Here is a 14,790-nt window from a genome sequence, read left to right as displayed (position 1 = left end):
TTTGTGGAAAGACACGTGGAATGCTCTGATTCAACAGGTGCAACACCAAGCCGCCCAGGAGGATGCGGTGCGCTTGGCGGAGGAGGCGGAGGCTGCGTTCCCTCGTGCGATTACTCCTCGGCGGACCATCCAACGAGACCACGTCGGTGCGCACCAGCGTTTTATGGCTGATTACTTTAGAGCGCTGGGCACCGGAAGAGGGTGCAAGTACAAGTCACGGTGTTGCCTCCGCGCCGATCCAGATGGGCGTACCACAGAGCAATGAATATTTGATCCAACGTTTCGCTGATATGCGCAGGACCACATCACATACCACACTCCAGGCCGATTTGATTGAAGAAGTGTGGGCACGTAGGGGAGGTGGCGCCGTAGTGTGAACACCTTTGTGATTTGCACTAGATAAAATTTTCGTTGTATAATTTTTCCTGTACTTTAATACGACGAAAATTTAGTGTTTAATTTTAATTTCTTCACGTATAGTCGTTGTCTTCTAATTACGTATAGTCCGATAAATTTATTCATAATTGCTTGAAACATTAAAATAAAAATTGATTATAAAATTTTGGGGTTATTGGTGTCCACTATAGTGGCGAAAATAAAAATTTGGGGCTGTAGACAAAAAAACTAGGGCTATGGACAAAAAAACTGGGGCGGGGCTATTTGGGTGTCCGCCTTATAGTGGACACCCTTAATTTAACACAACTCCAACCACCCCTCTCCACGCCTCACGCCGCCGCTCTGCAGTCCACCGACACCGCCGCCGCCGCCGCTCTCCTCTAAACTCTGCCGGCGCTTATCTCCGCTAACGTCGCCGCCGCCGCTGCCGCTGCTCTGCTCTGAACGCTGTTGCTCCGCACTCAACCGCCACCGCCGCTGCTCTGCTTTGAACTTCGCCGGTTCTTTCTCCTTCCTTCTATCTATGTATATTATGTTGTTAATTTGTTTTTGATTGGGATTTTTTTAGGCTTGAATTCAACTTTTAATCAACACAATTTCTTCACATTTTGAAGTAATATTGTCAACACAATTCCACTTCTTCACTATTTTAGGCGTGAGCTTTCCCGAATATATTAGTAGTCATAGTTTGATGCATAGCCTCTTGTTTTCCTTTTCACTGCCAATATTTATTATGCATACATAATTATTTATGTATAGGATTAGGGAATGAAAAGTGGTGTGCTATCAATAATTGAATAACATATTTTATATGATTTTGTTTCTTGCTGGTTCTGCATTTCAATAAGCAAGACAATTTATATATGTATAGGGATTAGGGAATGAAAAATGGGATGTAAATTTTAATAGAAGATGTGCTTGAAAGTAACTTTTAATCAACATAACTTCACATTTTTAGGCATGAGATTTCATTGATTTTTTGTTTGAAGTGAACGGCTCCCTCAGCTGCATTCTAGTTACTTAGCATACATATTTATACATGAATAGGAATTAGGTAATGAAAATTGGGTTGTTAGTATTCTAATAGAAGGAGTTTATTTGATTTGGACCCCTATGTCTTCTACTGGTTCTGCATTTCTCCCATTCATGAGCAAGACAATTTATATATGTATAGGGATTAGGGGAATCTTTTATTAAGTAACATGTTGTCGAATTTGTTTTATATAAAATTGAAGCCATTGATGCATATTATTTTTGTCTACACTGATTTATTCAAACCAGCAATGAGGATTTGATTCTTGATGATTGGATATTTCTCCAATTTTTGTTCTATTGTATTTGTGTATTGATTGCTTCCTTATAGCTTCGTAATTAACATAAAGCAACTGATTAGCAAGAAAGAAAGCAAATGATTAACAAGTGGAGATGTTTTAAATGGTAAATGGTCATAGCAAATGAGCAATATGAAGTGTGGTAGCAAATGATTAACATGTATAGATGTTTTAAATGGTAAATGGTCATAGCAAATGAGCAATATGAAGTATAATTACTGCAGTTTCTTATTGTTGATGTTTTGTGTACTTATAAAAGCATTAGTAGTATTGATGAATAAGGACTCAATTTTATCACAAGTATTGACATTCTGTTTTCCTGTAGTTTCTTTCCACAGAGAGATACATCACATGCTTTTACTGTCCTAGAAGAGCTTATCAAGGTCAATATTTACTATTGCATCATTGTTATACATCTAAATGGATTTCCCCTTAAATCTAAATGGAACTAATTATTTGCAGTATACGATTGATTATCCATGAATGCGTATGCTGGCTCTTCACTTTAATTGATTGTCATGTTTGTGATTAGATAATTCAGATTGTTAGGTTTCCATAAATTTCTATTCTTAATAAATTTTCAGGTCTACACTTTAGCATTGTTGCTAAAGAAAAAAGAATAAGCTAAAGATAAGTTAAGAGAAGCGTTATTACAAAGGTTAGCATCTTTATCTTGTTTCTTTATGCTTTTTGGTAACATGACCCAAATAGTGGTAATAAATAACACTCAGTATATTGTTTATAGGAGCATTTTAGGGTGTGGATGGTGGTTAGGCTTAGGCTTGGGATGGAGCCTTGTTGGCTTCACCGACCCAACTTGATGTGAGGTGAGGTGATTTTGTGCTTTGATTGTGAAAGCTAGTTAGTTAAGAGTTTGTAGTACAGTAAGAATTATGGAGGGACAAGTGAGCAAGTGGACCGCAAACTTGAAGAGATGGAAGAAAAATTCAATGATGAGTGCGAGAAGAGAATGAAATTAGAGGAAGATATGACGATTCTAAATGAGAGGATGGACCAGTTCATGTCCCATAGTCGGCTATAACTCCCATTGTTCAGTCTCGTAGTCATGATTCTGAAGAATTATGAGTTTGGCCACTATTTTGTAATTCACTATCACCTTTATTTCAAAGTCATGACAATATCGAACTTCATGTAATTTGCAAAATACTTTTTAATATATCTACTAGTATTAGTTTTTGCTACAAAGAATTGTTGTTATTTATTTGTTGTAAATAGGTTGCCGTAACTGGGTAAGCAATAAAAAAATTGATTCATAAAAAAAAATCTAAAATTAGCAACAGAATAGCAATATATAAAATAAAAAACTACCGTAGCAGAATATATCCGCTGCTATTCTACTCGCGATAAACTTCTGCTACTAATCCGCTAGTATTAGCAACGGATATATCTGTTGCTAAATTTGATTCATTTTCGTTTCCAATCTGATTTCATATTTAGTAGCGTATATAGCCTGTTGGAAATACGTTGCTAAATAATAGTAGCGGAGCGAGGTTTTTAGCAACGGGGACTATCCGCTACTAATCCGCTGTTAATGAAATTTAGCAACGGAATTAAGTCATTTAGCAACAGAAATGTTCGTTGCTAAAACGCGAGATTTTTGTAGTGTGTATTCTAACTGACTGCTTACGAACTCTTGCATCTACATGTTTGAACATATGGAAGGGTTTCAGAATAGATACATAATGGAATTTTCTTCATTTACGATCTTTAGTTTGCACTTTGCATATTTAAATATGAATTTATTTTTCAAAACTCATATAAATTGCAATATTACACTCCGTTCGTTCCATATCAGTACTATTACAGTTGAACCATTTTCAGTAAATTGAATTTATAGAATGTAGAATCTATTTATCAAAATATTAGTAAGGCAAAATATATAGGAGATCCTTGTACTAATACAATTTATTTCATTAGGTCATTCTACAAATTTTTGGTTCATTAGGTTCTCGTACTAATATATTTTATTTTTATTAAGTACTTTTATAATTTATTATTTCATTAATCCCTTATATTTATACATTTTGACTTAAAAGGTTTTTGTTATTTTATTTTTAATTGTATTGGATATTTATTTAACAGACTTCAAATTTTAATTAAGTTTCTTGTGGTACTTAAATTTATTTATTTTACTGTTTTTCATATTTATTTTGCAATTAATTGAGTTGCAATATTGACTCAAGAATCACGGGAAAACTAAAAAAAATTATTAATTGTTCGTATCACCTTATATGTTTATCATTTTCTTCAAATAATTCTTTAGTCAATATTGCAACTAAATACTTTAAAAATAAATAAGAAAAAAATTAATTACTTAACTAATTAATATAACAAAAGGTTAATTAAATTATAAAATCAGTTAAAATGAAGATTCAACTAAACAACCTTTTATGCAATAAAGACCTGATGAAACAAAAAAATGTAAAAGGACTAATTAAACAAAATGCATTAGTATAAAGATACATACTTAACAAAAATTTGTAAAAAAATTTAATGAAATAAAATGCATTAGTACAAGGACCTCTAGATGTATTTTGACTCTTACTACTCTTTCCGTCCCTGAAAAGTATGAATTGTTTATTTTTTAGTCCGTCCCTGAAAAGTATGTATTTTTTAATTTCGGAAACTCATTTCTCTCTAATGAGGTGGAACTCATTCTCCACTAACAATACTTTAGAGCATCCACAATAGTGGACGAGCCGCGGACGGACGACCCAGACGGACGAGAGGTCATCCGTCGGATAATGCGTTCGTCCGTCTGCTTGTCTGTCCGCTCGTCCGCTATTGTGGGCGCTCGACGGACGAGCGGACGAACGAGAGCATTTTTTTTCAAAACTCTATATATACGACTCGTTGCACTTCGTTTTATTTGCACCACTTGTATTAACGAGGTTCTCTTCTTTCTCTCTACATTTCTCGACATCCCGAAATGACTAGTAGTAGTGGTAGTGGTGCAGGTGGCGGTGGTGGGAATGCTGATGACGTATCGCGGCGAATCCGCGAAGAGTTACGGGCCTATACGTCAACGGAGATAAACCGCCTGATGCGGGAGGCCTTGCAGCAGCAGCAGCAACCGGCGGTATCTCGCCCATCCAGCATCGAGTTGTAGTACACCAGGACCACGTCGCTGCACACCAACGCTTGTTTGACGACTATTTCACTGAGCAGCCGCGGTTTGGAGACAACTTCTTCCGGCGGTGTTTGAGGATGCACCTGGATCTATTTATGCGTATTGTGGACGCTTTAGAGCGTCGGTACAAGTACTTCCGGTTCAAGGTCGATGCGATTGGCAGACCTAGTTACTCGCTTATATAGAAGTGCACTGCCGCAATTAGGTAGTTGGCCTACAGAGGCGCGGCCGACATGTTCGACGAGTACCTTCACATCGGCGAGACGACTGCCCGCGACTCTCTCAAGTATTTTTGTCAGTGCGTCATTCAAATATTCAGGGAGAAGTATCTTCGGAAGCCTACCCCCCAAGACTGCCAGGATCTAATGGATATGCACGGGTCGGTGCACGGGTTTCCCAGAATGTTAGGCAGTATAGATTGTATGCATTGTGAGTGGAAGAACTGCCGCACCGCCCAGAAAGTGCACTACACGACCGACTTCAAAGCCAAGAATCCCACGATGATCCTTGAAGCCGTAGCTGACTACTGACTGTGGATTTGGCATGCATATTTTGGGGTAGCCGGGTCGAACAATGACATCAACGTCCTCCAGTAGTCGCTCATTTTCAACGAGCAGTGCATGGGCGTCGGTCCGACCATCAGTTTTGTCGCCGACGGCAACGAGCATGATATGAGCTACTATTTGGCGGATGAGATATACCCTAGGTGGCCCGTCTTTGTGAAGACGATCAAATGTCCAATAGATGAAAAGTAGGTCTACTTTACGAGCCGACAGGAGGCAGCACGCAAGGATGCAGAGTGGGAATTTGGTGTGCTCCAGGCTCGATGGGCGTCGGTGAAGGGTCCAACACGTTTGTGGTATGACGAGTGCATTGCTGATATCATGTACGCGTGTATTGTCATGCACAACATGATCGACTAACAAGAAGGTCCAAAACTGACCGATTGGACCAATGAAGATGCTGTCGGGCCAAGCCACGGCGTGGCCACCTCCAATGTACGAATGGGGATGACTCGTGATGACGCTGGACGGCTCCAAGCATTTGCCAACATGCGCCAACAAGAAGCCCATATTCGACTCCGGCAGGATATAATTGAAGAGTTTTGGGCTTGAATGAGTGCACGTTGATATTTATAATGTAATTTGTGGAAATTGTTTTTTTTTGGAATTGCACTTTTTTAATTATTTTAATTTAATGAAATTATGATTGTATTTTTCCCGTATTCATGTCAAAATTTTAATTCCGTATTTGTGAAATTGTGAATTTGTTTGTTGGGATGTCCTAGTGCTGTCCTAGTGTTTGTCTGTGGAGATATTCTTCATATTGTGGATGCTCTAAAAAAAGTTCGTTTTATCTCTCTCTTTTTGAATTATGCATTAAAATCCGTGCTCAATCAAATGTACATGCTTTTTGGGGATGAATGGAGTAATAAAAAATGTGGGATACATTATATGTAATGTGAGAGAGGAATATGATTTTTTTTTAACTCAGCATTATATACTTAATAGTACTATATTCATACCAAATTTTAATGTAATGATTATAACTAGAATTATGGGCACGATGTAAAATGATTTTCGTCGATATGCGACTAATAACATGATAGTTTTAGTCGAAAATATAATAATAATAATAATAATAATAATAATAATAATAATAATAATAAAGTCCCTTTTTGTATATAATAATAATAATAATAATAATAATAAAGTCCCTTTTTGTCCTTAACATATAGAGTTTTTTTTATTTTGGTCCAAAATATTATCTTTTGAATTATTCGATCCCTCACAAATAAAAACGGGTCACATTTGGTCCATTTTGGACGGAACCGTCAAATTTTTTACGGTTTTAATTACCGGGTCACAAATCCGTCACTAATTTCTAGATTCTCCACCGTTTCACACTTTTTCTCGTCCAAATCCCTAATTTCTTCCGCCAGCTTTTGCAGCTTGCCCGCCACAATTGTCACCTCCGACTCCGCATTTTCGGCGGCAACGCGATTGATTTCGGCACTTTCACTATCGAAGAGGACTTTTCTGAAGAAGCCGCTCAAGGGTTGAGAAAAACTGCGAGTCTGATCATCGGCGGTTTCTGCGGATTGAGCCGAACGTGAGAATTGGCGTTGGGGAATTGAAGAGAGGTGAATAATAATAATAATAATAATAATAATAATAATAATAATAATAATAATAATAATAATAACATCCTTTTGTAAAACCCAGGGTCGATAGACGCCAACGACTTTAAGTAATTAAATAGCAATTTTGGGAGCAGAAAAAGTCTCAAAATTGAAAAACTAGGGCACAATTCTCTTCTCCTTCAATTTGCAGAAGCATCACTAATTGAAACACAATCCATGGCGACTACGGCGGCTCAGAGAGGCGGCGGCGGGCGGAGAGCTATGGAGGAAGACGACGCGAAGCTCGTGTTCGAAACGTCGAAAGGTGTGGAGCCAATCATGAGCTTCGACGAGATGGGAATAAAGGAGGAGCTCCTCCGAGGAATCTACAATTATGGCTTCGAGAAGCCTTCCGCCATCCAACAGCGCGCAGTTCTTCCTATTATCTCCCACCGTGACGTCATTGCTCAGGCGCAATCCGGTACTGGAAAGACTTCAATGATTGCCCTAACTGTTTGCCAGATTGTCGATACCAAGTCTTCCGAGTATGATTTTTCTCTCATTTTTTTGTTCCCATTGCTATATGAAGATATTTTTAAGACTATTACTGGTCGACTTTATTTGAACATTGGGGTTTTTCTTTTGTTGGTGAAGGAATTATATTCTGTGAAGTGTAGCTTAATAGTACTACCTTCATCCTTGAAAAATTAGAAATTTTTGAAACGGCACAGGTTTTAAGAGAGAAGAATTGGTAAAGTAAGAGAAAGGGAGAGAAAAATGGGTAAAGTAAGAGGGAGTAGGAGAAAAAGTGATGGAAGTAGTGTTAGTGGATGGTGGGGTACACTTCCTAAAATAAAAAGTTTAGAAAGTTCTTATTTTTAAGGGACGGACCAAAATGGAAAGAGTTTCTCTTTTTAATGGACGGAGGTAGTATGTCACTTTTTTATGGTTTCATGGAACTGTTGGTAATTTTGCGCCTTGTTTATAAAAATTGTTTTTATGCTTTTGAAGGGGTTCGTGATACTTGAGGTTCAGTATTGTTGTATTCCGTGGTTTCTACAGTAACCGAACATTTTTTTTGTCCTATTGCGTTCCAACTTTCTGTATTATAACGTATATTTGTCCGATTTAATAGTATTTCCTTAAAATTAGGGTCCAAGCCTTGATTTTATCTCCTACAAGAGAGTTGGCTTCTCAAACAGAGAAAGTGATACTGGCAATTGGTGACTACATAAATGTACAAGCTCATGCTTGTGTTGGAGGCAAAAGTGTGGGTGAGGATATAAGAAAACTAGAGCATGGAGTTCAGGTGGTATCAGGTACTCCTGGTAGAGTTTGTGACATGATCAAAAGAAGAACTTTGCGAACTAGAGCAATTAAAATATTGATTCTGGTGAGTTTCATTTACCTTTGGAGATGATTATTGGCCTATTGGATATCATTGATTCTTATTATATTTTCTCAACTTTATTAGGACGAGTCTGATGAAATGTTGAGCAGGGGATTTAAGGATCAGATTTATGATGTCTACAGATACCTTCCACCTGACCTTCAGGTACCTAGACCTCTATTGTTGGCATTATCTCATCTTTGTGCGAGGAACGACACTGACTAGAAGTGATAATTAAGTGTCTATCTCAGATATCTTTCTAGGCATATAGGCATAAAATGCTTAGTTGTTTAAATGTTCTCTTCTATTTTAGTGTAAAGACATGTTTGAAAATGTCTGGCTGTTTTTTAGCTGAGGCTCACTGGCAGATTTGGAGAATCCATGTTTTATTAATACTATAATATAGTTCCTGCAAATTGTTAACTGGGTGTGTGCTATTATAGGTTGTCTTAATCTCTGCCACCCTCCCAAATGAAATATTGGAGATTACAAGTAAATTCATGACTGATCCAGTTCGCATCTTAGTAAAGCGTGATGAATTGACCCTGGAGGTGAGTTATCTTTGTATTCTATTTCTGCTTTTGTAATAGTAAAAATATTTCAATCTGATTGAGGGAAGGATGAGTCACTAGTTTCTCACTCCATTTCATGTTATAGACCACTAAATATCATTTTTATTTATGTTGTGGTTGTAGATGTAACAGAAGCGAAAGAAACTAGTTTTATATCTATATATATTGTGTTTGGGCTTCACAATGTCCAAACACAACATTGTTCACATTTGTCCATGTCCTGCTCAATGGTTTTTGTAGTTTTGGTCTTTGCCGGTTAGAAAGTAATAGAAATGCGTTAGCTTTCTAGATGCAATATTGAGAAGAAGTAATGTTCTCATTTTTGTATATGGCGTTCTATGTTTAGGGTATCAAGCAATTCTTCGTTGCAGTTGAAAGAGAAGAATGGAAATTTGATACGCTGTGTGATTTATACGACACACTTACCATAACCCAGGCAGTTATATTTTGCAACACAAAGCGCAAGGTATTTTTCCCCATTTGGCTTCACATTGTTTCTCTGCTGAAACTTGTATTATCATTCTTCATAAGGAAGACAATTACGTTTATTGTCTCCCTTCACTTGGTGTGTGTGCCTGTGAATTTTATTGAGTAAATCAAAACCATGTTAACATTTCGAGCATTCACTCTTATGCTACCAGTTTCCATTGTAAATACTAAATATTAAGATGTATCTGAGCTGAAATGGTTGTTCTGGATGGCTCTTAATTACTTTTTCCCTTTTTTCCCTCCGTGGCAGGTTGATTGGCTGACAGCGAAAATGCGTGAGAATAACTTTACTGTGTCATCCATGCATGGAGATATGCCTCAAAAGGAGCGAGATGCGATTATGGGTGAATTCCGGTCTGGTCAAACTCGTGTGCTTATCACAACAGATGTTTGGGCTAGGGGATTGGATGTTCAACAGGTACACCACTATTTCCTATCTTTCTCTCATTGCTGTTTAGGTTGTTTTCCATTCAACTTCATATTTGATAGTCATAGTTTTAAGGTACCATATGATATTTTCTTTGACTCTCGTCCACTCATTTCCTGTAGAATGATATCTTATTGTTGTCTTTGCATTGAGTTTCCATAGGTTTCTCTGGTGATTAATTATGATCTTCCGAACAATCGAGAGCTCTACATCCATAGAATCGGACGATCTGGTCGTTTTGGGCGAAAGGTACGCTGCAGCTTCTGTAACATTTGTTTTCTTTTATATTTTTTGTTGGTTGACAAACCTCTTCCCTTCTTCAATCAAGTTCACTTAGTAATCGGGTCCCATTGCGTTATGTTGGATATAGGGTGTTGCCATAAACTTTGTCAAAAGTGATGACATCAAGATCCTTAGGGATATCGAGCAGTATTACAGTACACAGATTGATGAAATGCCAATGAACGTTGCCGATTTGATTTAACATCTGTTTTGTGGTGCAAGACGACTGTTTGAAAGAAAGCACATGCAGCGTGTGATGATGGTGAGCAAAGATTCAAGACTGGTTATTTATAGTTATTGGCGACTCGTTATGGAACAATTCGTTCGATGCTGGGTGCTTGTTTGTGGCATGGTGTGTGTGGTGTGGTTTTGATCTCGCTGTGTGAAGATTTAGGACTAATGGTTGAAGCCTTTTTTAGGCACTCTGCATAGGGAGATCTAATCCGGAATGGTATTTTGGTTGGATGTTTGTATTATATCTCACTTTTTAACTCTTCTTGCCCTTCTTTGGATACATTACACACTTTAAGTTTGTTTCTGGATTTTACTTTTTTTTAGGATGTCAAAATATACTAATACTTGTGTTTGTTTGATAGTAAATAAGACCTTTAACATTAATTAAACACTGGGTTTTGAAATGGATTTGCATGAAATAAGGTTTTATTGAACGAATATTGCGTAAAGCCAATTCTTCGGACTATTTATGCATATTACTTTCTCCGTAGGAATTTTTTCTTTTTTTTTTCATTCCCTAAATAATACAAATGTTCTATTTAAGGAAATTTTTTTCTCTCAAATGTAGTTGGATTCATTTTCCATTAACACTTTTTTTTCTATCTCTTTCTTATTGTACCAATGGTGCATTAAACTTTTATTGTTTCTAAAGTTTCTATTTTTGGTGATGGGGTAGTATTTTTTATGATTTATCGGATTAATACTTCTCTCGTCGTAAATAATTATTATTTATTGAAAAACTTTCCATATTTAAACTTTGTCTAATTTTTTGAAAGATCTAAAATGATAAAACTGATATGTTTTATGGATACGGAGGGAGTATAATTCATTTTCTCCTGAAAAAGTTGCGAAACCAAAGTAAATACATTGATATCGGTAAGGGTGTAATCGAATGTTTAATTTTACATTTGAAAATGCTGTACTCCTATTAATTAATTTTATTTTTAGATTTGATTTGATTTTTTTTTTCCTCAATAAATAATGGGTTACTTCCTAAAATTAAAAACTTTGACCACAATTTAGTATTCACCATTAACTTCAAAATTGGTCACAAAAATTATAAACTTAAGACTCTTTATAATAAACTTCTCACAAAATCAATTTTTTCCCAACTCATGGCAAATTCACTACAACATAATTTTTCCAAAACAAATTTTAATATTTAAAAAATAATTAAATTAGGCTCTGTAATTTAGAGGCCAATACCGCTAAAGCAGAAGGAAAATCTAAAACTAAAAGAAATAAAGAATGACAGGACTTGAGGTATACAGAAGGAATCAAGACATTGTCAAAGATGAGAATAAATATTGCAATACCATACCATTATACCAACATCATATACATTGGCAAAGCGCATATCACACTGCAAAATCAGGTATGACAAACAACTATGCACTTAATGCAAGACAACTTACAATCACCAAACTTGAAGAAAGCAGCACTCCCCCCATTAGTTTATCACCGGCGCCTGGACCGCCTATCATCAATCCTGTCCTCCTCAGTGTATGTCCTTCCACTATCATACCTAGCCCTCTTCGAAATGTGTTCCCCACCTCTCTCGTCTTTCTTACTTGTGTGCTCCTCTTCTCGTTGATGCTCACGATCTCTCTTGTATGGCTCTCTATCTCCATCACGTCTAACATCGCGATCTCCACCATCACCTCTCTCTCTTTCATGCTCTCTTCCATGGCGATCTTTATCATCCCCTCTCTCTCTTTCATGCCTTTTTCCAAAGCCACCTTCAGCATCCCCTCTTTCTTGATTCCTAGCATTACCTCTGCTTCTTTCACCAGTCTTATAGTGATCATCCCTCGTACTGTTTCTATCTAGTCTACCACGACCAGAACTTAAATCATTATCTCTATCATGTCGTCCCCTTCCCCTTCCCCTTTTGGGTGCTTCATCAGAATCAATGTCACTTCCTTGACCATACCTGTCGACAATTTTAACTTGTGTGTCAATGTCGATTCCTTGACCATACCCATCACCAATTTTATCTTCTCTGTCACTGTCGCTTCCTTGAACATACCTATCACCAAATTTATCTTGTATCTCGCTCGTGGGTTTCCTACTAATATCATAATGACTGTGCTTCGGACTATCAGGTAATGGAATCACCTTCTCAGTTCCGCTTCTCACACCTTTCTCCAACTTATCATCCGAATCATCATGTTGCCTGCTCATCTCATAACCCCTCTGTCTCCTACTCTTGAAGCTTTCACGAGGATCATGTTTATCATCCAAGTCAGATTCTCCATCCTTCTGAGCTCCCTTATGATGACTTCTACTGTCATGATCCTGTTTTCCTCTCTTAGGACTGAACTTTTCATCGGAATCGTGTCGCTTGCTGCTTGATGGCTTCTTTAGCTCTAGCTTCCTCCTATCAGGGACCTCGCCAGAGTTGTAGTAGTCATCAGAGTCAAGTCGTGGGCTCTTTAAAGGCTTCTTTTGCTCTTTCTTTCTTCTCTCAAGGCTCTCCCGGGAGCTGTAGCCATCATCAGAATCATATCGCTTGCTCTTAGATGGCTTCTTTAACTCTTGCTTTCTCCTCTCAGGGATCTCCCCAGAGCTGTAATCATCATCGGAATCATGCCGCCTGCTGTTTGAAGACTTCTTTAGCTCTTGCTTTCTCCTCTCAGGACTCTCATGTCGCTTGTGCTTCGACAACAGCATGCTCTTTGATGGCTTCTTTTCTTCTAGCTTTCTCCTCTCTGGACTCTCACAGGCTCTGTTATCATCATAACCATGCCGCTTACTCTTAGACAGAAGCATATGCTTCTTTAGCTCTTGCTTTCTCCTGTCAGGGCTCTCATCAGAACAGTGAGATTCATGGTGTTTGCTGTTTGAAGACTTCTTTTCACTTTGCTTTCTCCTCTGAGGACTTCCAGGGGAGCTGTAGTCATCATCAGAATCACGGCGCTTGCCCTTTGAAGACTTCTTCAGCTTTTTCATGCCTCTCCCCAGGGAGTGTTGGCTGTCATCAGAATCAGAATCATGGCGTCCACGAGCCCTAATGTTTTTCTTATCGTGATAAGACTCAGAATCGGAATCAGACTGTGAATCTGAACCAGATGAACTACTGTCATGCCTAGAAACTCTCTTCTGCTTCCCAGATGACTTCCCCGTAAACTTCCTAACATCAGCATCAGAACCCTCACTGCTATCCGAATTTTTATCCCTCTTTTTTTTATTCCTACCAGATTTATTTTTCTTCCCAACTTTTTGTGTTGCTACAGTATCCGTATCCAGTATTTCACCCTCATCAAGAATCTCCTTGAAATTTAGGGCCTCGGCATCCCTGCGCTTCTTTTCTTTCTCAGAAGCGGATTCAATTCCAAGTGCAGCCTTCAGATTTTCCATCTGCCTTTCCTTCAATGCAGCTATTTGATGAGTCTGTGTCACCGATACCCTGATCATCCACAAAGATATTACATATTCAATCTCTCACCAACAAAATTCAAATTAAGCAATTCAACTGAAACAGTATAAAAAAAAAAAAACTCCAAAATCGCAGCACAATCAATATCAACTAGCTGATATCAATCAAAAAAAAATTCATGTTGAACAAATGAACTTGAGATAAAACAATAACGATTACTTGAATTTTGACACGCAAAAAAACGTACTTATCCGATAAACGCGATTTATTTCCTCCCGCAGCATCATTGTTATCCTTGGCTTCGAGAGCCTCCCTGGCCTGATCGAGCTTCTCGGCGATCTCGGCATCTGTATAACCCTGATCGGTGAGCTTATCCTCCAAGACGATGAGCTTGAGCTCAATCTGGCGCTTCCGATCGTGCTCCAAGATGTCCTTGTTGGCTTTCCGGGTGACGCCGGCCATTCCTTGATCCGATTGAAAGCCGTTGGTGACGACCTTGTTAGTGTTGGGGCGGACGAAGAACTTGTTGGACTGGATGTGGCCATTGGTTCCGGATCCCCGAGGGGTCTGGAGCCCTATTCCGTTATACATTTTTCAAATTATAATAGAATGAATCTGTGAATTGTTAGAGATGTAAAATGGATTGGATTGGATTGGATTGGAAGGTTATTTGTAGAGGAATTTGATTCCGATAATTGGTGGGGAAACGGTAGGGTTAGGGTTCGCGTTGGAGATAAAAGGGACCTGGTTGGAGTAGGCCCAATTAATTAGTTAATTAATCTTGTTGAATCAACTTCACCTCAAATTGAACAATGAATCGAAAAGGGATCATATTTTTCAATATTGTTAAAATATTATTAATTATACCACAACTTTCATATTTTTCTTAAGATTTGGAGAAATTTTGTATGTGTGACAAACAAAAAATATTACTCCGTATAAAAATAAATTGTTCAACTACTTAAATTATGTCATTTTATTCCATTTTTTAAATTTTATTCTATTAAAAATAAACAT

At 37.8% G+C, this 14,790-nt stretch overlaps 2 protein-coding genes and 1 long non-coding RNA gene across 3 annotated transcripts; 2 read left to right on the top strand and 1 right to left on the bottom strand.

The window, feature by feature from the left end:
• The first annotated feature begins 717 nt into the window (after nt 1-717).
• Nucleotides 718-2,933, top strand: LOC121756551. Its single transcript, XR_006040961.1, has 4 exons — nt 718-896; nt 2,053-2,110; nt 2,312-2,385; nt 2,473-2,933. It is a non-coding gene; the product is annotated as an uncharacterized LOC121756551 (long non-coding RNA).
• A 4,218-nt stretch (nt 2,934-7,151) lies between these two features.
• On the top strand, nt 7,152-10,712 carry LOC121753724 (eukaryotic initiation factor 4A-3-like). The gene is made up of 8 exons (XM_042148971.1): nt 7,152-7,545; nt 8,153-8,393; nt 8,475-8,555; nt 8,834-8,941; nt 9,309-9,428; nt 9,702-9,869; nt 10,041-10,127; nt 10,249-10,712. Exons 1-8 carry the CDS (start codon nt 7,238-7,240, stop codon nt 10,360-10,362), a joined length of 1,227 nt encoding a protein of 408 aa, XP_042004905.1. The 5' UTR covers nt 7,152-7,237; the 3' UTR covers nt 10,363-10,712.
• A 977-nt stretch (nt 10,713-11,689) lies between these two features.
• Nucleotides 11,690-14,518, bottom strand: LOC121756518 (serine/arginine repetitive matrix protein 2-like). Its single transcript, XM_042152081.1, has 2 exons — nt 14,021-14,518; nt 11,690-13,803 (listed from the first exon to the last, which is right to left on the bottom strand). The coding sequence occupies exons 1-2, from the start codon at nt 14,362-14,364 to the stop codon at nt 11,853-11,855; spliced, it is 2,295 nt and encodes a 764-aa protein (XP_042008015.1). The 5' UTR covers nt 14,365-14,518; the 3' UTR covers nt 11,690-11,852.
• Nucleotides 14,519-14,790: the final 272 nt, after the last annotated feature.

This window comes from Salvia splendens, chromosome 11 (genome assembly GCF_004379255.2).
Source record: "Salvia splendens isolate huo1 chromosome 11, SspV2, whole genome shotgun sequence".
NCBI classification, from domain to species: domain Eukaryota; kingdom Viridiplantae; phylum Streptophyta; class Magnoliopsida; order Lamiales; family Lamiaceae; genus Salvia; species Salvia splendens.
The sequence above is the reverse complement of the archived record's forward strand: the minus strand, read 5'-3'. Positions and strand labels throughout refer to the sequence as shown.